At 29.1% G+C, this 23479-nt stretch overlaps 4 protein-coding genes, 1 long non-coding RNA gene and 2 other non-coding genes across 8 annotated transcripts; 2 read left to right on the plus strand and 5 right to left on the minus strand.

Moving 5' to 3' along the window:
* Positions 1-102: 102 nt before the first annotated feature.
* LOC130669464 (uncharacterized) lies at positions 103-4112 on the minus strand. Of its 2 annotated transcripts, XM_057472391.1 has the most exons (9): positions 3814-4112; positions 3016-3063; positions 2567-2884; positions 2398-2487; positions 2107-2250; positions 1571-1765; positions 1270-1452; positions 738-845; positions 103-241 (listed from the first exon to the last, which is right to left on the minus strand). In XM_057472391.1, exons 2-8 carry the CDS (start codon positions 3037-3039, stop codon positions 780-782), a joined length of 1020 nt encoding a protein of 339 aa, XP_057328374.1. In that variant the 5' UTR covers positions 3040-3063; positions 3814-4112; the 3' UTR covers positions 103-241; positions 738-779. The 2 variants fall into 2 exon arrangements, with proteins under 2 accessions (XP_057328374.1, XP_057328375.1); XM_057472392.1 differs by lacking the exons at positions 103-241; positions 738-845 and adding an exon at positions 1009-1113.
* Positions 4033-14289, plus strand: LOC130669461 (uncharacterized). The gene is made up of 6 exons (XM_057472385.1): positions 4033-4798; positions 11568-12008; positions 12082-12464; positions 12531-12793; positions 12866-13461; positions 13524-14289. The coding sequence occupies exons 1-6, from the start codon at positions 4764-4766 to the stop codon at positions 13972-13974; spliced, it is 2169 nt and encodes a 722-aa protein (XP_057328368.1). The 5' UTR covers positions 4033-4763; the 3' UTR covers positions 13975-14289.
* Trnaa-ugc (transfer RNA alanine (anticodon UGC)) lies at positions 4875-4946 on the minus strand. The gene has a single exon. It is a non-coding gene; the product is annotated as a tRNA-Ala (tRNA).
* LOC130669468 (uncharacterized) lies at positions 6969-15022 on the minus strand. The gene is made up of 5 exons (XR_008990193.1): positions 14773-15022; positions 11566-11902; positions 11374-11484; positions 9689-9879; positions 6969-7087 (listed from the first exon to the last, which is right to left on the minus strand). It is a non-coding gene; the product is annotated as an uncharacterized LOC130669468 (long non-coding RNA).
* Trnal-aag (transfer RNA leucine (anticodon AAG)) lies at positions 10881-10962 on the minus strand. Its single transcript has one exon. It is a non-coding gene; the product is annotated as a tRNA-Leu (tRNA).
* A 78-nt stretch (positions 15023-15100) lies between the features above and the next one.
* Positions 15101-17921, plus strand: LOC130669467 (programmed cell death protein 5). Its single transcript, XM_057472399.1, has 4 exons — positions 15101-15313; positions 16440-16548; positions 16641-16804; positions 17717-17921. The coding sequence occupies exons 1-4, from the start codon at positions 15248-15250 to the stop codon at positions 17759-17761; spliced, it is 384 nt and encodes a 127-aa protein (XP_057328382.1). The 5' UTR covers positions 15101-15247; the 3' UTR covers positions 17762-17921.
* Positions 17922-17941: 20 nt separating this feature from the next.
* LOC130669463 (protein disulfide-isomerase TMX3) lies at positions 17942-23250 on the minus strand. The gene is made up of 9 exons (XM_057472390.1): positions 22995-23250; positions 22537-22625; positions 22234-22397; positions 21937-22120; positions 21130-21274; positions 20814-21054; positions 20541-20733; positions 18478-18685; positions 17942-18399 (listed from the first exon to the last, which is right to left on the minus strand). The coding sequence occupies exons 1-9, from the start codon at positions 23035-23037 to the stop codon at positions 18368-18370; spliced, it is 1299 nt and encodes a 432-aa protein (XP_057328373.1). The 5' UTR covers positions 23038-23250; the 3' UTR covers positions 17942-18367.
* Between the last annotated feature and the right edge of the window lie 229 nt (positions 23251-23479).

Below are 23479 nucleotides of genomic sequence, written 5' to 3' on the forward strand. Positions count from 1 at the left end.
TAAATGATCATTTGATATACATATAAAAATAGGAAATATAACCACATAAATTATGATTGATGTAAACAATGAAAAGATAAATAATTATCGGGATGAATAATTAATTATTTTTTCTTTCCTCGTTCATTTGATGAACGACTCTGAGATCCAGTGGATCTTTTATGCCGATAATTTTTTCCATGGTTAAGAATCAGTTTCGGAGGACTGGCAGTTGGTGTAACTTCTTGCGAATCAGTTGATTCTGTTGACAATAAATTGTATTGGTTGTTAAATCCATGCTCAGACAATTCCCCCGACTTTTTAAAAATTTTCAATTACTTTTAACTGTCATAAGCATATCAAAATTCTATCAATTAATTTTAAAAAAATTGTCATCAATTAGGAGTTGAACGAAAGTTTTCGAATGAATTTTAGCCTACAAAATTTGAAAATTCGAATTATAAAATTGACATGAAGATATTACTAAAATTCGTTCAAGGAATTTCTTTTGACTCCTAGTTGATATCAACTGTAAGTAATTTTTTTTTTAAATTCTATATCTCAGCGAAATTGCCCTTTTTTCAATTAATGCTTTAATTTTTTTTTTTTTAATCAATTGACAAAATTTTGATACGTTTACGAGAATGAGAAATAATTGAAAATTTTTAAAAAGAGAGGTATTGTCTGAAAGTTCTCTTAAATTTTCAATTATCATTAAAAGTAAACTATAGTATTTAAATTTATTGTAATATTTATACCTGCTATGTTTTTATTACTCTCTTCGATTTGTTCGCATGATTTTATTGTTTCGGTGATTCTTGTTTCGGTGACTGCTGTTTTGCTGTTTTTTGTTCCGAAAAATTGTCCTGCACAAAACATTGGATAAAAATTTAATAAAAAAAGTTAAATAATTAATTTTACGTACTCAAAACTAATTAACAACTCGCATAATTCTAATAATTAATTAACACTTACTGTCAGCATCATTAACAGAAGGCTCTGGACTTGAGCTTTTAGAGCTTAATGGTGAATAAAAGGCCGTTTCTCTATCTTCAATACTTTTTGGAGAGTAATAATCTTGTGAGTCATCGCTATTTTTGCTAATTACGCTTTCATTTCCATTTATTTTTTTTTTCTACAATATTTATAATTATATTTGTTTTACTCACTATATTATGAATGTTAATTATTATTATAATTAAATTATTATATATATGTAATTAAAAAAAGCAAAATAAAAGCGAGTTATGCGAGTAGCCAATTAGCTTAGTAATAAAATTAATTTCTTACTTTCATCATGAGTTCATATTGTGCCATAAACTTTTGCTCAGTATCGTCTCCCACAGCATATACAATGCCCTTTGCCGAATCGTCTTCTCCTATTAATTCTTCAAGTTCTTTTTGAGCTTCTTCTTCGTCATTCGATGGTATCTCTTCATCAGAACCATCTGATTTTCCATTATCATCTACGTTCTGAAATAGTTAAATTTTTCATGTATTTAAAAAAGAAGTTGTTTATTTTATAATTATTATTCATAATTATTTATAATATTCAGTATTATTTATAATTATTATTCAAATAAATACTTACAACTTTGAAGCTTTTGTCTTCCTCATCTTCAGATTCGTACGCAGATACATTTGGATCAAGTTTAGATTTGAAACGTTCATATTCAGCATCAGATTCATCGGATGTTTGAGAATAATCTGAACTTACTTCGGAGTACTTGCGTTTCGGTTCGCCGTGCATGTTAGCAGTCAATGGCTCTGTAACCGGTGCCGGTTCCTGTTAAGAAAAACAAATTAATATGATGGCTTATTTATAAATAAATAAATAAAGTAATGACCTGTGATGCTGAAGTCAGCCAATGTCTAATAATTTTTGGATTTTTTTTCACAACGATAAATTATAAAAAAAAATATTTAGAAAAATTGCACTCATAGTTCTTTTAATTTTTTGCATATGTATATTTTTAGATTTATTTTTTTTTTGTAAATGACTTGTTGAAAAAAAATCCGAAAATTGTTAATTGTCCGTTAACTTCAAGATCATAATTAATTAATATCAACAAAAACGGACAGTGTTAAAGACAATAAAAAAAAATTAAACAATACAATTAAACTTACAATCTCCTGATAGTCATGCAGACGAATCCTCGTAGATGGCGAGGATTTCATCTTACTAGCATCAAGACAAGATAAACTGGACAAGGTGATTTGAATAGACTTTAACAAACTTCTTTTAGCTTCATTTATCCGTGAACTTTTGTCCTACACCCCCCACCACCATTCTGATATTATTACATTCGGAATACTTTAAAATATATTTATAATAATACAAAGTCTACACAAAAGTCTAGTCTAGACAACTGATCCTACATCATGCATCGACCACAAAAAAATAAATCAACAACTTACCCGTAAAGTAGGATTCGTTTTCCTCATTCTCTTGCTACCATTTAGTCTGATTACTCGCAAACGTCTTCTTGTTTTTTGTAGACATTTAACCTGTAATAAAATAGCATTTTTTTTAAAAATGAAAATCTAAAATTCAACACAGCTTAAAAAAAAACAATATGATTCTTACAATATCACTAGGTTGAATTGAAGGGTATCCAAGAATCCAAGCTCCAACATTCCACGTTAACCTGAAGCTTCGTAAAATTACTAAACTTGGTAGAAAAAATATCCAAGGTAACGGTCTAACCAGCTCCATAATTTTGAATGCTTTTCCATTCTCCTCGGCAACAATTTCACTGTAGGGTAAACTCCACTGCGCTGTTTTTTCGACAACATTAAGACTCCGGTCGATGAATTTTATCAGTACCTGTCCTGCGTTTAAATGCGATATTTGATCTAAAGACCAGGACATTCCCTCGCCAACGCTCTCGACCATTCTCGTTAACTGTGAAATTAATTTATTATTTATCGATCCCCATAGACGTTAATTAAAATTTTCAATCTATTTATTAATAATCACAGTAAAAAAAAAATGTATTTATTTGTTTAAATATTAAATTATTTTGATGTACGTACATTTAATGACCACGATGATGACATCTTTATTATTTTAGGCTGAGAACTCTGTAATAACAGGCAAAATACTTTAGACAGTAATTAATAATGAGGGATAAATGATAAATTAATAATAATAATTATACAAGATATCATGAGTATATATAGCCTTTGACGACCTCTCAATCAGAGTATTGCTTTTTATTATTATTTTGTATTACATACTTTATGACGCAGTTAAAGTATGTTTTTTATTTTTACAATAAACACAATCTAATAAAAATAAAAACAATACCCACTAAAAGTTCCGGTTTATCTGAATCTTCAAGACTGTCTCATTGGAAAAAAAAAAAATCTATTTATAAACATATAATCTTATATATAATGTACCTAATAACAGAGTACAAAGTTCGATGATTATTTACGAAAACATTCCGGCGATTTCAATCAATAAGTCTACCGACTACTTATATTTATCTTTACTGTCAATGGATTATCCTACTGTATTTATGTTGATTCAAGGAATTGGCTAAAGTCTACGTAAAAAAAAAAATATACTTTTCATATAAAATAAAATACTATTTTACTTTTTAATATATGTCTAAATATGTATAAATATAAAATTTATTAATATCGTTATCAACGTGTTTGGAATAACGCGGTTATCATGTTTTTCTTTGAATCCTGCTGATCGCTGACCGTTGATCATGCGTTGGCACAGAAATTTTTGGTGGTGTTGAGGCTAAAAATCGCTGACCGTTGACTCAATATCTTAATTTATGATAAAAAATATATGTACAAATCAAAGCAATAACTTACTTATCTTGTGTTATTTTTTGTTGCTGTTATCTATTTACCAATTTGAAATCTATATCGATATCAGCATCAAGGCCTTGTCTGATGATGCCGAAAATTATTAATTCATAATAATGAAATAAAGCCGGCTTATATTGATATTGATATATGTACAACGTTGATGTAACTGCGTCAGAGATTACAGCGTGTGCTCACTTGAATTCAATATCGAAGACTGATGAAATCTCCAAGACGCACAAGAATTCAGTTTGTTGGCAGTATCAATGTATAAAGAAGACACAGGACACACTGACTATAACTGTCTGTAAGAAATAAAAACGAGTAGGGTATTTTGCCGAATGAATTTAAAGTGAGAAAGAATAAAAGAGGGGAGACCTTTGATCAGCAGTTAATATCACGATTCGCGCCAATATTATTCCAAAACTTACGAAAAGAAACGAAGGCATACGATTTCTGGAAGCGGGTGAATTTAAATTCAATTTTTTAAAACTGCAATTTATAGTATTTTGTAAACTAGTGTTATAAGATTTATTTTGTTTTTGTTGATTTAATTTGATTTAATGATGTAAATAATTTTAAAAATTTATATAACTTGTGAATTTGAAAAAAAATTTTTGGAGTTATTTTTAAAAGCATCAATCGTAGAGTGACACAATTTTAACTGGATTGTTATGCAGAAGTCTCGAGTCTTTCTTTGCTGCTGCGCAGGTTTATTTCCCCCTAGTTGTCTCTATTAGTCTGCTTAGCTCCTTATTAGAACTTGCTATGTCCAGTCACGCTAACATAAACGCGCGGCAAAGGTTCTTCAAAGAATAAAAAACAAAAACATAAAAATTATATATAAATATACATGTGTATACTGTACTTTAATAAAGAAGTAACTTATTAGTGCTAAAAATTTGTCTTCTAATATTTCATTTCACGCAAACTGACTTTACATCAGCGATTATGCTATGGGTGAAAGAAAGCGCGAACGTATTCCAAAAAGGTATATTATTAATTAATATCACTGTCTTATCTCTTGTGTTAAAAAAAAAAAATTCATGTCAGAAAATAAAAAAAATTGGAGATGCCGGGGATCGAACCCGGGGCCTTTCACATGCAAAGCGAACGCTCTACCACTGAGCTACATCCCCAAGTTGAGATCGATTCTCTTTAATGTGCTACACAAGTTTTTGGAGCAAAAAAAAATGTTAAAACTCTTCCTTTCTAATGAATTATGTATTAAAAAACATAATGTAATTAATATGTTGATTCTCTATTGTATTGTATCAACTAATATCTATTGTGAAAACAAAGACACAATCTGAGACATTAAAAAAGTATTTTCTTTTTTTCTCTACCGTTTTCAAGTGGACGAATAGTGCTATCCTTGTTACACTTACACAGTAAATGGAAACTTAGCCCATATTTTTCTCTTAAACCAATGAAATTAAAATAAAAATAGAAACGTAGATTGCTAGATAATAGACTAACGCATCGAGTCTTGTTCTTTTTTTTGCGTTTAGAGTTTTCGTTTGATCTAAAGACAGCTTATCATTTATTTCAAACAGTTGAGCTATGTTACTTTAGATATAAACTTTCGAATACATGTTGTTATAATGTAATTTCGTCTCAGTAAATTTACTGAATATTAATGATAATATTCTACGGGAATATCTATACAATTAAGTCGAGTTAACCATAAGAGCTAATGTAAAAACTGCGAAATATATTAAAACATCTTTTTTAATTTAAATGTATAGTAATTTAGGTCAGTGGGAAATAAGGACTCTTCAGTTGTAGAATATTTTTTAATTTATTGCCAACGTTTCGTCAAAAATTTATGACTTCTTCAGGGCTCAAAATAACGGCTACTCTAGAATTGTCAATAACAAGTATTTGAGCTCGTTATTGTTTTGGATGCAAAATAACGTTAATAGCTAAAATTTTATAATTACAGATAATTACGTTTGAATAATTTATAAACATTCAAATTTTTGTTATTATTAAGGGATCATTCTGGTTTAGATGCTCAAAAAAAAAAAAATGGCTATTTTTGTAAATTTTTAAAATAATCTATTATGATAGATATTGATATAAAATTTGTTTAGCTTAATGAATACACTCTCGAAATAGATAAATAAAATAATTTTCATTTATTTGTTTTAAGGAGGGTCTATAGTTATTTTTGTCAAAGCTTTTCTCTCAAGCAAATCCTCTAAATGCAAAATTAAGAACGAGGCTCGATGCATTATTCTATAATCCTGCAACCTACATTTTCTTTTTTCAAAAATGTTTAATTGTTTAAGAGAAAAACGTGGACAAAGTTTCCATTTACTGCGCAAGTGCAACAAGGATAAAACCGTTCGTCGATTTGAGTGTGATAGAGAAATAAGTTCAGATCCCTTTTAAATTCTATTTTTAGAGTAGAAGTACCATTTGTGGACACTGCTGAATTTTTGGACATCTAATCCTTTATTTAAATGAATAAATAAGCATAAAATAAAATTTACACAATAACAATGTGATAAGAGTATCTTTGTACACATTTTAAAGAAAATCACGTGATCTTGACAAGTCCATTATAAAGCACAACCTCTCTGCTTCGCGTTCGAGGCGTGCAATTAATAATGTCATTGCGTCATTTACAAATCATTTTATTTAAATTCTTCAAGTATCTAAAACTCACCCTAAAGTGGCCAAAAACAGTACCTCTACCCTACACAAAAATAACTAGAAAACGTAACCCCTTGAAAAGTAGATGTGTCACTGGCGGCGATGATATCTTAATAATGGAATTATTTAATTATTCAAAATGAAAAAATCGAAAATATTTAGATTTAGTATGACTGTCGCTCCCGCCCATTATCTGGATAGTAATATTTATTGATAAATAATAAAATGGTAGGGATAAAAAAAAAACCAAGTTTTCAACTTCCCGCTAAGAAAATTAAAAAATTTTTTTTTCACTGCTTTTGGTAAAAAAAAAATAGTTGAAATTTAAATTTTAATACGGTTACAAAATGCACCGAATCTATTCGTGTGTAGAATATGTGGTTAAAATTTCATAAAGATCAGTTCAGTGGTTCCAGAAAAATCTCTGCTGCCGACCGAAATAGCGTAGTTTCGAGAAAAACGTGTTTAAAGTTTTTTTTAATGAAAAATTATGAAAGTCTTGCCTTAACTTAATTGGCGATGTCTGCACCTAATAAAATGCCTTCTATTTCTTCAAACATTTCATTTTCTTCCACTATAGCTTTCTTCTGATTTGTTCTGGCCTTTTTGGAGCAAGCATCTGTTTGAATGAATAAAGACAGGGAGAAACATTAGACAAAAGGCAGGTCGGACGAGCGTGCTTAGGTAGTAAAGGTAGCAATTAGGGATGTGTGAATCGGGTTCGAATCGAATAATTCTAATTTCCGAATTATTCGAAAAATTATGAATTTCATTCAAAATGTGAATAATTCGTAATTTCGAAATATCCGCACACCCCTAGTAGCAACGTATAAATCACAGAATAATACAGCTAAACTACCCTGGTCGTTTGAAAATTTTGACACAATACTTTTAGATACATATATATAAAGTATACTTTCGAAAAGTTTTGGTTTATTTAACTGAATTTATTTAAACAAAAACTAATCTTTTATATATATTATTTTATATCTCTTATATTTATATTTTAACTATTTATGGGGCATTCCATATCAAATCGGCCACTTTTTGAGGTCACCCCCTCCGATATTTTTGAAAAATTTATATGTTTTGGAGGCTGATAAAAAACGCTCTCATGAATTTTTTCAAATTTTTCTGACTACTTGTTTCCGAGATACCGATTTTTTTCAAAATACGAGGTTTTTTTTGAAACGGTTATAACTTCGCGAAAAGTACACCAATCGGATAGTTTTTTTTTTTCAAAATCTTCGTTTTTGAATGTTCTTTCAAGAAAAAAACACGTTTTTATTCTTAATCAATTCCTTCATTTTTTATTTTAAGTTTAAAGCAAAAAAAATGTTTTTTGGAAATGTATTCCCCTTTCGATTTTTTTGAAAAAATTCTCAAAAAAACTTGGATGAATTTAGAAAATTTTGAGACCAATCCGATCGTGGACAAACAATTCGTTCTATTTTTTTTCTTAATTCGAAAAAAGTTTTTTTCCCTAAAGATTGTTTTTCGATTTAATTTGACCAATGAACATTCTCAGATCGGTCTATTTAGATGCTATGATTTTTTTTTAAATACTGTGCCGTTCGGAGTATACTATTTTTGGAAGTTTTTCTACTCATTCAATAAATAAATTTTAAAAATCAACTAAGAACTACTTATGAGTTATCTTTATGACCTGGGAGAAGTGGTACGTGGCCTTATTGGGACGATAGCCAATAAGGAACAAAAAATACCCAGGAAAAGATAGTAAATGAAATTGATCCGAAATTAAACCCCAAAGTAATAAACGAAGTTTATTTTTTTTGACGCTTAAACAATTTGTGAATTTCAAATTCAGTTGAATTTGAGTATTGTTTTACAAGTAAACTTCCATTGTCAATTTGTATCACACAATGAAGTTTTTGAGTTCCTTTTGTAATTGCTGTTCTATTAAACTTCATTTCGTGATACTAAATGAAGATAAATTTTTCAAAAATATCGGAGGGGGTGACCTCAAAAAGTGGCCAAATTGGTATGGAATGCCCCTTATATAAACTTATATAAAATTTGATCCTAAGTTTAAGAGTATGTTTAGAAGAAAAACACATAAAATAAATACTAAGAATGATGCATGCATGGGTGATAATGTTTATTCTTTAGGTATACGTAAGTGAACCTATGCGGCCAAATAAATGGTGTTAGTCACTAAGATGTTGGTTGAAGTTAGTTAGTCTGAAAGCATACGTCTTATGAGTAAGATATTCTTTCCGATTCCGATTAAATAAAGTAACAGTAATTATTGAGAAAACTGAGTGAATAAATTATTTCCATAGCCTTATTTCCAATAAAAAGTGTAAAAAAAATAGTTTTTGGAAAACTATAAGCCAGAATGATCCCTTATATGTTGACGGACATAAATAGGATGAATTTAAATATAGTTTGTTAGTATACATGATTTTTTTCTGACCTGATAATGTACCTGTTTAGGTAATCTCAATTGAAAATTTGTCAAGTACTATAATTTACCCCATTTGTGAAATAAATTATATTGGGAAAAGTTTTTATTATATACATTATTTATTTAATTATAATAACTAATATTCTTAATGAAAATTGACTGCATCCACCCGTTCATTACTTAAATACTAATCTGGGCCACTATAGTTACGTGATTTACAAGCATTAAGTGCGATTGAAATGAACCAGAGAATAATCAATTCGTTGCGGACGAAAATTAACTTTTGATATTATGTCTTAAAATTTATCTCATGACCTAAATTCAATTATTATGTAGAGCGATATTGCGATAATAACAAAATGTTACTATTCTTAGCATTAAATCTCTATCGCAAGTATAATATTATAAATCTGTTGACATTTGATTTTTTACTCCAAAAAATATTAACACAATATTCACTTTTTTTTATATAATTTTTTTCTTTTTACATTAAAAAAAATAGTTATTCACATACTTATTATACTATAAACGAAGTAATAAATATTCATTGTATAAAGTAAAAAAAATGATAAAGAAAAATGTATTTAAATAAAAATAGAAGAGTAAATGAGATAAGAAATCTCGCGTGTCTCAAGAAGTCTCACCATAATAAAAGTGTAGTAGACGCATTTATGCAAGATTTAATCACGCAATATAGTGGTAGAATCATAATAGTACGGGTGGATTTATACAAGTGTGGTGATGATTGTGCGTGTCAAGACTTTAGTAGTCACACACAACTGTTTTACTTACTTGGTCGGTCATGTATAGGCCAATGATATCTTCGCCTACCCTAAATATGTAAATTTATTTGGGTGCTGTTTGAATCGAGGTCAGGAGGTCTTTCTCTGACCCTACTAACTGAACCTTAGTGCAGCACCGTAACTCATGATGAATGACGATTCCGTTTCTCAGACTTCTGGTCACTGACATGGATCACGAATCTACCCAGACATTTAATTGTTATTTTATTATTTTATATCCAACTTTGATGCTTTTTAATTCATAACTTCATATCTTGTATCGATTGATCATTGATTGATTTCAAACTATTTGTTGGATTCTCTGTACAAAAATCAATCTTTATTCCGATATATCTCCACCCCTTCCAGAGTTATAATTTTTGCTTAAAAAGGATATAACTTTGACTATAGTTATGATTATCTCACGTCTTGGGGGGTTATTTTGTTGGATTTTTAACGCTCTTTCCGAAAAAAAATTCAAAATCGAAAACACAAAATTTTGTAATGCTTTTTCGGCCATTTTTAGTGGGGGTGGAGATAAAGAGCTAAAAATTTAGCTCAAGATTTCTTTCTACATGTATGAAAACATATTAAAAAATCGAAAAGAGTCACCGTCGCAATGTTGTTGAATTGAGATGGAATGACCCATATATTATTTAAGTTGAGTTCAAAATATGTATATGTTTACTTGAGGAAAAGAAAGCTAGTATGGATCAAATTTTATGACCTTAGGTACTTGGGTTGACGAGAGATTAAGACCCATGTTCCAAGTAAATGCAAGGCAATATGTTTCTCTTCATTTGCACTCATATATATGTATATATATATATATGTATATATATATATATATATATATATATATATATATATATATATATATATATATATATATTGAACTTAGACATCTTTGTTACACAAAAAGAGGAGAGATTGTTAGACCTCAGTGTTAAGTAATATTAATAGAAGAAGTTAGTCTAAACTAAATCTCTTACGAGTGAAGACATACCCTACAGCGCGTATTTTAATAAAAAGAAATAATTTTCACTTGTTTAATAAATTGATTTGTTTCATTCACGATTACCATACGTAAATTCCTAACACTATTTTTAACTTTAATGAACTAAGTGTCTATAAAATGTATAAAATATGATAAAAATTAATTAATAAGCGATAAAACTAGTCGAATAGAGCAAAAAGTAATTTGGCAGCGGTGGGATTCGAACCCACGCCTCCGAAGAGACTGGTGCCTTAAACCAGCGCCTTAGACCGCTCGGCCACGCTACCTCCCCTATTTTTTTCTAAGCCCCATGACCGTCATTGATTGTTGCTTGTTTATGACATTATTTATATTCAACTGACCTTCGATGACACGTTAGCGTGATCCATTTATAGCGGTCCAGATCTAAGCGACGTCGCGGGGATCTCGCATCAATACAATTCGTTCGTGCATGTCAGTCGTTAGCTTTAAAATTATTTCCAACATCGTGCCCATAGATACAAAAGCAGTAGAGAATTGTAGGAGTTTGAAAAAAAAGAAAGAAAGAGAAAGTACACGATGGGCTAAAAAGGGTGTGAAAGCTTTTTGTATACAAGCTAGATCGATCCGTCTTGTCTGGAAGGCTCCCACACTTTATATCTTTCTCTCTCTTGCTTCGTCTTCTCGTTTATGTAGAGGCATGCCGAGCCTGTACGTACCACCCTCTTCCTGTTCTTCGACATGGATGCTTCGACCCCACCTTGGTTTGCTTCTAGGAAAACTTTACCAGGTATCTCAGTTTGCACTGGGCAACCACCCGGTTTATTTACCTAAAACAAGAATCAACTAATGGATAAATTTTTTAAAAACCATACAGTAATTAACAGTAAATAAAATTGCTTTGTACTTACAGACGTAGGTCTTTATTGCGGGGGACTCAAAAGTCCTCCTCAGACTCTGAGGTAGTCCCGTCAAAATTCAAAGACAGCAAGACCAGGGCTCGAGATTTACTGCCATGGCCAAAAGCTCTCGAGACTCTCACGGTCGACGAACTCGCACGCTACAGACGCAGGCGAGTACCAGATAGTCCGAAGGACACCTTGGGATCTCGTAACCATGGAGATAAAGACAATGAATTCGAAAATCTTTCTACGGAGTACAGGAGAGCTTTTAGAGCTACCAGTGAAGAGTCACTGCTGAGAGTCGACGATTTGAGAACTTGTGCTCAAGATTTTGGTGGTGGTTTCTCTATTGAGACAATAAAAAACCCGGAAATTAATGCCAATGACAAGTCCATGGAGGCTATTGATATTTCTAGGGTTCCTGATCTGTCAAGACCTTCACCGATTCGAAGGTAATAGACAATAATTTAAATAAAAATAATTTTATAAACATCAATGGTAACATTTGTTATTTAAATTTTAAAGAGACACTAGTTTGAAACCCGGCGGTACATTTTATACGGACACGGAATCAGCAAACTACAAAATATATGAGGGTATCCATCGTGCGGAACTGGCACGTCGGCCGACTTCTTTGAAGATGGAGGGAGACATGCGGACTGTCACGGAGCAGTGTGAGAAGTTCATCGAGTGGTTGAACGTCAGTAGACCTGAGCTCGCACGTATTCCAACTAATCTAAAGCTGGAGGGACAATTTGAAACGTCTACGGAGAATCATGACCAGTATGTGCCATTTGTTGGGGCTAGAAGACCGGAAATACTTCGTCAAAAAGCTCATCTAAAACTCGAGGGAGAGTCTAATTTTGTTCCCGAGTACACCGCTGTTTTTAAACCTCATGCTGCTCAAGGTAGATTTACTTAATCATTATTCTGTTTGTGTTTTAAAAGTTACAAAAATATTTTTGTTTTTGCAGCCAAAAGATCTTTAAAAGTGCCCGAGTCACATTTAAAGTCTGGAGGAGACTTCAGTGGAAGGACTGAAAACTACCAAAATTTTGTTGATCCGCGAGGTGCTGTTCCTATAGAACAGAGTCACAATAATGTTATCGATCATATTGAAGAGTCGAAACAAGAATTGGAACGGAAGAAAGAACAAGACATAAAGATGTTGGTGTCCAAGCTAGAGGATCTCAAAGGACCACCTCTTGGAGTTCCTGAATACAAAGATGCTTATAAGGTAGATAAATAATTAATTAATTAATTTAATTACAATAAACATCAAATACTCACTATTATTAAAATGTCACAGGATTTTCCTAGAGAACGACCAAAATTATTAAAACCCGAAGATGAAATTGGTCGCGCAGATGGTTCTAAAGTCAATTCACTAAATAGTGCAGGAAAATTCCCAACGAAAATTGACCAGGATCCTGAATACAAGTCCAAGTATATCGACAGAGATCGTCCAATTTATCGTAAGCCACCTTTATCCCGACGACCATCCATAGGTTCGTCAGGTTTCAACAGACGTTTAGTCCCAGATTTACGACAATACCATCCAACAAGTGAAGTTAGATCCCAGTATGTGTCTTACGGTAATATACCGCGAACAGAAACCCTTAGAATGCCGGTTAATTTACGTCCCGAGGGTGATATGGATCTTCAACCGGAATATCGTGATGCCTATTGTACAAAAAGAGACTATGCAGTGACTGATATCAAGCATCGGCATCGTGATCGCAGTCTCACTGATTTTCGTAGACATGAAAATAATTGGCTTGGCAATAATAATGATGATCAACTAGGTGTAGGGTATAATGAACATGATCAGAATGCCTTCCAAGTGCTGAACTCGCGAGTCGAAGATGAAAGTATCGTTGATAAACCACCTCCAGGAGGCAGAAGGTACATCAATTAACTTCACAATGAGTATAAAATATGAAATAAAAATAATTATTATTTTTCAGAGGATCTAGAGGATCAATACAAATCTCGAGACCAACTGGACTGGACATTAATTCATCAGCAACAGAAAACCGATCACCAAGTCCTACATATCGTCTCCATGTCTGCAACGTAGATGACGAACCGCGAGGGTTTCGACGACGACGACGTTCATCTCTTCAACACAAACCCCCAAGTCCACCACAAGTTACGGAGCTAGATGACACACGACCCTACTCTCCGAGCTTCGGGAAGGAATCGAAAAATTCAAATGATAGCAATAATCAAGCTTTCGTTGTTCTTGACAATACTACGGCGGCATCGAGAGCCAATCGAGCAACAGAAAGCAGTAGAAAACGTTTTAACAGAAATTATAATTATGAAAGTAATGTTGGTGAGTCTAGAAGAAGAGCTAGGAACAAAACGCCGTCCAACTGGATGCCTCCGTGGTACGATAACACCAGTACCATGTAAAAAACTTTTAGAAGTGCCTTATAAATATATCTGGTCATTGATATTTACTTTATACTTATCAATTTAATTTGTAACAAATTTAAATAAAAAATAGATAAATATCTTATGGCTCATATGTAAAATTAAATATATAGATACAGATATATTATTTATATATTGAATTATTTTAATTGTTACCTTTTATCATCTGCGTAAAGATTAATAATACTGAAGTTAGCCGACGTCTGATATTGGATTTTTTTAAAAACGATAAATTATTGAAAAAAAAATATTCAAAAAAATTCCACTTAGAGTTTTTTCAATTTTCTACATCTGCATATTTTTAGGTTTTTTTTTTTTTGTCATTCATTTGGTGAAAAAAAAATCCGAAATTGTTGATTGCCTGGTAACTTTACGAGTGCGAATTTAGCAGATACGAGACAAATTTTAAATTACAAATAAATGAATAAAACAATAAAAATATAAAAATAAAAAAATAAACATATTGATTTTCAAATTTCATGAATGTGAATTTTTTTAATTTTATTCTATTTACATTTAATTCACTTATTTCAAAATTTTTCAATTTAAAAATCATCGGCTACAGTCACACTCGTAACTTTCAGATTATGAAGATTAACATTTTTGTTGTTGATTATTTTTATTCAAAATTATTATAATATTATTATTTATGCCCAAAATAATTTATTTTATAATAATAAAAAAAAAAATAAATAAAAATCTTATAGCTCATATGTATAATTGAATATACGCAGATACAGATATATTATTTGTATATAGAATTATTTTAATTGTTACCTTTCATCATCTACGTGAAGATTAACATTCTTTTGTTAATTTTTTATTCAAAATTATTGTCATGCCATTATTTATGTCAAAAATAATTTAATAATTATTATCATACAGATAAAATCAATCTGATTTAACTTTTTCTTAACAAAGAACAAAGAACCAAATTCAAAATGGCTTTCTCAAAAACAATTGTCTTTGTCTTTCTTTATTATTGAGGATCATATTTCGCATCGGATTTCCGTTTTTTAAGTGATTTAAAAAAAATCCCGGGTGATGTCGTTGGAAACTGAACTTTAACCAAAAACTCACAAGTCAGAATCAACACCAAAAGTGAAGGAAGGGAGGAGAACTAAAAATAGACATTCTGGAATACACTAATAAAACATAACCTTCTTATAAACTACGGTGTTTTTGTGTAATCAATTTATTTATAAATTCAATTTTAATTGGCAAATAATAATTAATAATAATATCAGTAATAATGGCAGACCCTGAACTTGAAATGATCCGACAACAACGAATGGCTCAATTACGTTCACAATATCAGGTAAAGATATTAAATATTTTAAATTTATTGACAAGTAATAATTGACTTTAGTTACTATTTAAAAATTTAAAGTTTTTTTTTTAATTGCGAAGTAAATAAATCTATTTTTGTAATCATCCTGAAGTTAGTAGACAATTTAAAATTTTCGGATTTTTTTTTTAAAATGAGTGTGAATGTAGCAGACATGAGACAAATTTTTATGAGAGTGAATGTAGCAGACATCAGACAAATTTAAAATTACAAATAAATAGAGTAAATAATTAAACAAATAAAATTTATGAAAAATGCACTTATTAATTTTAAAATTTTTCAAATGTGCATTTTTAAAAAATTTAATTTTATTAATGATTTACTCTATTTATTAAAATTCTTCTGATGTCTGCCCACTCATCAAATTTTTAATTAATAATAAATAGAGTGAATAATTGATAGAATCAAATTTTTAAAAAATGCGCATTTAAAAAATTTTTAAATTAATAATTGCAATTTTTACTAATTTTATTTGTTTAATTATTTATTTATAAATTAAAAATTGTCTGATGTCTGCTACATTCTTACTCATTTTTAAAAAATGACTGAAGTTAGCAGACAATTCAAAATTTTCAAATTTGTTTTCAACGAATTGTTTACATGAAAAAAAAAAAAAAAAAAAAAAAAATATCACGTGTAGAAAACTAAAAGCATTGTAAGTGCAATTTTTCAAATTATTTTTTTTACAATTTATCATTTCCTAAAAAAATCCAAAAATTATTAGACTTCCGCTAACTACAGTATTATTTTATGAGTGTGAATGTAGCTGACGATTTAAAATTTAAAAAATTTTGAAATAAGTGAATTAAATGTAAATCGAATAAAATTTCAGAAATGCGCATTCATGAAATTTGAAAATCAGTATGTGTATTTTTTTTATTCATATATTTTTTATTATTTTATTCGTTTATTTGTAATTTAAAATTTGTCTCGTATCTGCTACATTCACACTCATATTATTTTTCGTACTCATTTATTTAAATTTATAGTAAAATTGAAAATTTATTTACTGTTATGAGCAAGTACTAAAATTATCTTTTTAGGAGATCAATATATTTTATGTATAAATAATTATAATTATTAATTATTTTTTCAGGGTGGTGATGAATCAAAACAAAAAGCTGCTGAAGAACAGAGACAACAACAACAAGATATGAAACACTCGATATTAACTCAAGTACTGGATCAATCAGCTAGAGCACGACGTAAGTAACATTACATTTTAATAACAATTATTTCTTAGTTATTTATATAAACTATTTATAGTTGCGATTGATTAACTCTTATTATTTAACAGTAAATACTTTGTCATTGGGCAAACCGGAGAAAGCGAAAATGGTTGAAGAAATGCTTGTCAGTATGGCACAGAGACGACAATTAACTGGTAAACTAGGGGAAAAAGAACTGATCAGTATATTAGAGAGTGTTAATCAACAAACACAAAAAACAACTACTGTTAAGGTATTAATTATTATTTATTTATTTATGATACTCAAGTTAGCCGACGTTTCATAATTTTTGATGATACTGAAGTTAGCCGACGTCTAATAATTTTTGAAATTTTTAAAAAACGATAAATTATAAAAAAAAAATATTTAAAAAAATTGCACTTATCGTCTTTTTTATTTTCTATACGTGCATTTTTTCAGTTTCTTTTTTTCTTCAAATTTAATTGTTCAAAATAAAATCATAAAATTTTTAATTGTCTGCTAACTTCAGAATTATTAATTTTGGAATTTTTTTCAAAACGATAAATTATAAAAAATTAATATTTTTAAAAAATTGCACCTATAGATATTGCAATTTTCTACACGTGCATATGTTTAGATTTTTCTTTTTGTAATTGATCTGTTGAAAAAAAAAATCCGATTTGTGTTAATTATCTACAAATTTCATGAGTGAAAATGTAGCAGGCATAAGATAATTTTTTAATTACATATAAAAGAAATTAAATTATTAAAATAATAAAATTTGAAAAAATGCATGTACTGATTTTTGAATTGTCTAAACGTGCATTTTTTATTTTTATTTTATAAACATTTTATTTTATTATTTCAAAGTTTTAAAAATTTTCAGATGTCCGCTAACTTTATTGTCTTTATTTATTTATCCTGACATGAGTGTGAATGTAGCAGACATCAGACAAATTTAAAATTATAAATAAATAGGGTAAATAATTTAAAAAATAATATTTATAAAAAAATGCACTTATAAAATTTAAAATTTTTTAAATGCGGATTTAAAAAAAATTTTATTTCATTAATTATTTACTCGATTTGTTAATAATTTTGAATTCGTCTGATGTCTGCTACATTCACACTCATATCCTGACAACTGATAAAAAATCATTGTATTGTTATTTTTTTTTTTCAGTTTGACAGAAGGCGAGCTGCTTTGGATTCCGATGATGATTTGTAGCATTAATTAATTGAATATCTGACTTTTTTTTTATTCAATTTATTTCATAACACATTTTATGTTAATAAAATTCACAAAACATTAAATATTTTCAAATTTTATATATTTATTTAATAATTATTATTATTTTTAAATGCTTTTGTATGTCTATAAAATTCCAAAATTACATTGATTGGAATGCTCATCAAATAAATCATTTTTTTTTTATATTTATATATATATGACATGACAAAATAAGCTTTTTTTTTTAATAATAAATAATACTTCTTCATAATTTCACTTACGCATATAATGAATATTTATTTGTTACTATTAATATATGGCTCATTTATTAATATAAACGACATTAATAATGACGTTATATTAATATATTTAGTATTAATGTTATTATAGTATCGTTTGTATTGTCCTGTAAAAATTCCATACCAAAGATGCATCACCCGATCAAACGCCACAATTATTAACAAACACTAAACTAATGCCGCATCTATTGGTAATTTTAAATTATAATATTATTTTAAATTCTATACAAAACAAATTCATAGTAATTTGTCATTAATGTACATGGCATTAACATAATAGCTTTTAAATTCATTCTAATTGTCTTTAATCTTTTTTCATATGACTCTTGCTATCTTCTGTAAATACAAAAAAAAACATTATGTTTTATTTTATTTACAAGTTTAAAAATAATAAAAATATTTAAACTACATTACCTTCATCCTCTTCTTCTTCTTCATCATCTCCAGCGTCTAAAATATCTGGACAACAAATTCCATAAATAATTAACGAAAAAAATAATGCTGGAAGTCCGAATACCACCATCGTCAATATGGGATTGCCTTTCCACATGGACATTAATGTCGATTTCGTTTCATACCATGATCGATATATTTGTACTAGAATACTATTTCCTCCGTATCTCTAAATTTAATTATGAAAATATGAATTTAAAAAAAAAAATAGTATATTGTGTGACAAGGGATGAAATAAAAGGATTTCAGACCAGGGTGAAGTTGGCTGCCATCACCCGCAGTCTGAAATCGTGTTTCATCCTGAGTTACACGCTAGATTCTTCATGATAACCTGCATTGGAACTTAAAGTTTCAGTGTCAGCAGCCAGTCAGAAACAAGATAATTTAAGACCAATGGTGTCATCAACTATTAGCGTAAGCGTAAATTGTCATTTGTAATTTATAATTAAGCAGAAACTATAAATACTATTTACTATTGACGCTAATTTTTATAAAACTTAATCACAATCAGAACTGTCATGTACATAAATAAAATAAATGGTTTGAAATTACTATTGAACAAATGACAAGTATCAGAGTTTAAATTGCGAAAGCCTTCAGTCAGCGGGCAGAATAGTATATTACACTCCTCGGGAAGTAAATAAGAAAGCCTCAGATCACATGTTTGTTGACCTCGGCTTCGCCTCGGCCAACAATTACATGTGATCTGAGACATTTCTTACTTTACTTCCCTAGGTGTGTAATATACACTAATGCAAAAAATTAAAGGAGCAGAAAAATTTTATAAATTTTTTTTTTTCGACTTTTCTCAAATTTTTGCGTCGGTAACTCAGCAAATGCAAGGAAATGACAAAAAAATAAAAAATGTCCTAAAAATGTCAAAAAAAAAATTTAGAACACAAAAAACAAGTTTCAATTTTTTTTTTTTCTTCGATTTTTTTTGACATTTTTTGGAAATTTTTTATTTTTTTTTGTCATTTCCTTGCATTTGCTGAGTTACCAACGCAAAAATTTGAGAAAAGTCGAAAAAAAAAATTTTTTCATTTTGATTATGATTACACAATTAAAGGAACAAAACTTGCTCCTTTAATTGTTTAGCTAAACTTTGATCGATGATTCCCAAAAAACGGTTCGATAGATCAATTTAAAAATTTACAGGGGTCTTGGGGGTACATTAAGCTAAAAAAGTCCCTGGCAACGTTATTATTTTTTTCGATATTTGCAGAGTAGCGGTTGATTTACTAAAAAACCAAAAAAAGTCATTTTTTTGTACTTTCTTCTAACGGATGTTAAAAATAAAAAAAATTTTTTTTTTCAAAAAATGATGACAGGGTCTTGTAGGGGATTTATTCAAGTTTTCAACGCCACCCGTCAACTTTCTGTGCGATCATTGCTACCTGAAATATCGAAGATCAAAGCCAAAAGGATCATTTTCTGTTTGAAGGCTGATATCTCTGCGACAAATCGTCCTACGAGGTTAAAAAAAAAACCAAATTGAAGCTAAATAAATTTGCTAAACGATGTATGCATTCGTTTAGTTGAAAGAATTTTTCCGCGGTCCGTGGGCTCTTCGGAAAAAAAAAAAAATTTTTAAAATTTTTTGGCTCGCGGTATTTCTCATGTTTGCGCATTAATTGGAGCTTTTAAAAAATTTTGAAAAAAATACACCTAAACTAGAGATTTGAAGCTATAAAATGCTTTTTTTAAATTTTCGATACGATTTTTTCTCACTAAGTTACAGCCATCCAAAAATCACTAAAAAATTTATAAAATTTTTCTGCTCCTTTAATTTTTTGCATTAGTGTACTATTGCTTGTTCCCAAGGGACGAAACAAGTTTGTTTCTGCCCGCTGACTGGCATTTACAATTCACGCGTTAGCTAATATTAATTCGCGGCATTGGACTGAAATTAGCTTCTTTTGACTGGCTGTAGAACACTGAAACTTTGAGTTTAAATGCTGGTATTAGAAAAAAATAACCATTTTAATTAATTAACTAATAAAATAAATATCAAAGTGTCTTACTGGTGCACTGTCATTGCGAATATGCTCCAAAAACATTTCAATAGCTTGAGGTGTTAATTCCCCTGGCTCATCATCGGGTATATGATGATGATTCGTTCTTGTATTAATTACTATTAAGCTTGGGGAAGGCATTTCTGTCATAGCAATACTGTTTATCAGTTCATTGTTTGCTACCCACCCAAATTGGAAGTGACTAAAAATTATTAGTCAATTAATTAATACAAGTATTTGGATTACATTAGACTTGTAACTAATTAGTCAATTGTTACTTACTCGTGATATTTTTCACGTTTTTTTTTAATTACTGATTCCACCATGTCTCTAAATTCTAACATGTCTGGTGAAACATCTTCAACGGCATTCTCTTCCACTACAGCCAGTACGAGATTTTTATTAGTTTTAAATAACTGATGAAGATTACCACGTGTTACTTTTGGGAATGTTGGAAAACGTTCAGCATTCACCCAATAAAATAGTGTCTCATTTAATGCTTCAATTTCACTTTCATTATGAGCTGCAATTAAAATAATGTAGTTTTATAACTTTTTAATAATGTAAATTTTTATGTAAGTAATTAAAAAATTTTTACCCGTAAAGTTGTAATGAGAATTTTCTTTATAAACAAAAATAACTGGTGTACTTTCTACTGGTGCATGTTTACCAACAACAACTGGATGAGATTCATAAAAAAATGCGTACGGTTGAAATGAATCAGCCGTTTTATGATATAAATTCTAAAAAAAATAATAATAATAATAATATCAATATTTAAGATATCACGTCATTAATTCCAAAAAGACATACTTTTTTATACACTGTAAAAAATTTGGGGAGTGAATGTGGATTAAATTCGGAGTGGATTTGAAGTGAATGCGGAGCGGATGACTGTTTATTTATTTAGTCCTCTAGGAGTGAAATTTACTCCAAAGTGGAGTTTATTTTAATGTAAAAACTCCGAATCCGAGTGAACGTGAATTTAAATAAAATCCAAATCACTTCGATGAAAAGACAAACTCTCTATTTACTCCGTATGCGGAGTGATTTTTTTTTAAATTCCGAAACTACGAGTGAATTCGGATTTAAATAAAATCCGTAATCGCTCCTGATTTTTTCCAGTGTACGTCCTTTTGACTTTAGTCGCTAAGTGTAAAACCAAAAGAGGGTAGAATTTTTTTTTTTAATTCCTAAGCATATGGAGACTTATTCTAAAAATAGAAATTTTTTTTTTCAATTTTTAGCTATAAAATAAGTCTACAAAACAAGTGGTAACGAAAAAAATTATACGCCCTTTTGGTTTTAAAGAGTTTCCTAAAACTACAAAGGCGTATAAAAATATAAGTCGTTTTGAAATTAATAATGTGATAAATTAATTATAATAAAATAAATATAAAAATACCCATAGTGGTCCAAATTTTTCTCCAACATACAAAAAGTATAAATCGTGCTGATTTTTAATAGTATCAAAACTTTGATGTTTTGTTATTTCTTGAACAGGGGGACCACTTAATCTTAATGCAAATTTGACTATTTCTTCTTTTGTTCTATCACCATTATATATAAAATGCTGATCACCTTTTAAACTGTTGAAATAAAAATTTTTAATTATACAAAAAATATTGTCAGAACATTAAATTATCAAGGTCATTAAGAACTAGGCCAGCTAATTATTCTTAAATAAAAATAATAAACATACAATAAAATAGTAGGAAATCCCCGTATTTTGAAATTTTGAGCCACATTTGTAAATCTTGTACAGTCAACTCGGCCAACTTTTATAGAAGTTGCATAAAGATGTTGAGCCACATGTGCCCAAACAGGATCCAGTCTTTTGCAATGAGCACACCAAGGCGCGTACATCTGGTTAATTTAAAATTTATAAAAATTATTCAATCTTATTACCCAATAAATAATATTCTCCGATATATTTTTCATTCATAATTATCATCATCATCATCATCGTTATTTTATTCAAATAAATTTCGACATCCAAACTTACCATAACTAGCCAATGTCCATCCTTGTAAATATCTAGAAATCTATCACTCAATTCAATGACACGTGATGCTGCTGTATTAGCAACAAATGCTACAAAAAAAATTGTTATTTTAAAAATAAACAAGTTACTGAAGTTAACTGACGTCTAATAACTTTTGGATGTTTTTTCAAAACGATAAATTGTAAAAAAAATATTTTAAAAAATTGCACTTCTAGTTTTTTAAATTTTGAAAAAAAATCCGAAAATTGCTAATTGTCTGTTAACTTTAAGATCATAAACAAACACTTAATTTAATTAAAAACGACAGCTGTTTATCGATCGTCTTTACTAGGCTTTAAAGATATAAAAGTAAATGTAGTATATATATATTTATATATATATAAGATAATAAAAATAATAACAATGATATAAGTTTACAAAGTGTTAATTAAAAAATAATTTTAAATGCAAGTACTTACCACAAAAAAATGTAAAAAAAATTAATTTTAGTAAAGAGACCATAATTATAATGACTAGGTTATTATTTAAATAATTTGGTTGATAAAATGTAAACGACTCCGAACAAGACGTCACACTTTTTAGATTTATTTAGTCACCATCTGTGCAAATTATTAAACTGCATCATCAGACAAATAAATTGTCAAAATTTGTATGAATTACACTTGGGATTCGAATGCATTTCTAAATTAAAAACATACAGCAAATTATGATTTTATGTTAATGAGAATTACCAACTCAATAAAATAATTATAGATTTTATTGTTTGTAAGTTTGGTAGCTCGACTAATCAATGGCGCGAACTACAAAAATTTTTGAAATTTCTTTATTTAAATTTTTAAAATTACAGTATAAAATATTTTTAAATTTTAAATGAATGGAAAGAAGGTAAATAAATATTATTTTTTAACTGAGCAATTAAAATATATTTGATTAAAAAATAATT

This window comes from Microplitis mediator, chromosome 6 (genome assembly GCF_029852145.1).
Source record: "Microplitis mediator isolate UGA2020A chromosome 6, iyMicMedi2.1, whole genome shotgun sequence".
In the NCBI taxonomy this organism is placed as follows: Eukaryota; Metazoa; Arthropoda; class Insecta; order Hymenoptera; family Braconidae; genus Microplitis; species Microplitis mediator.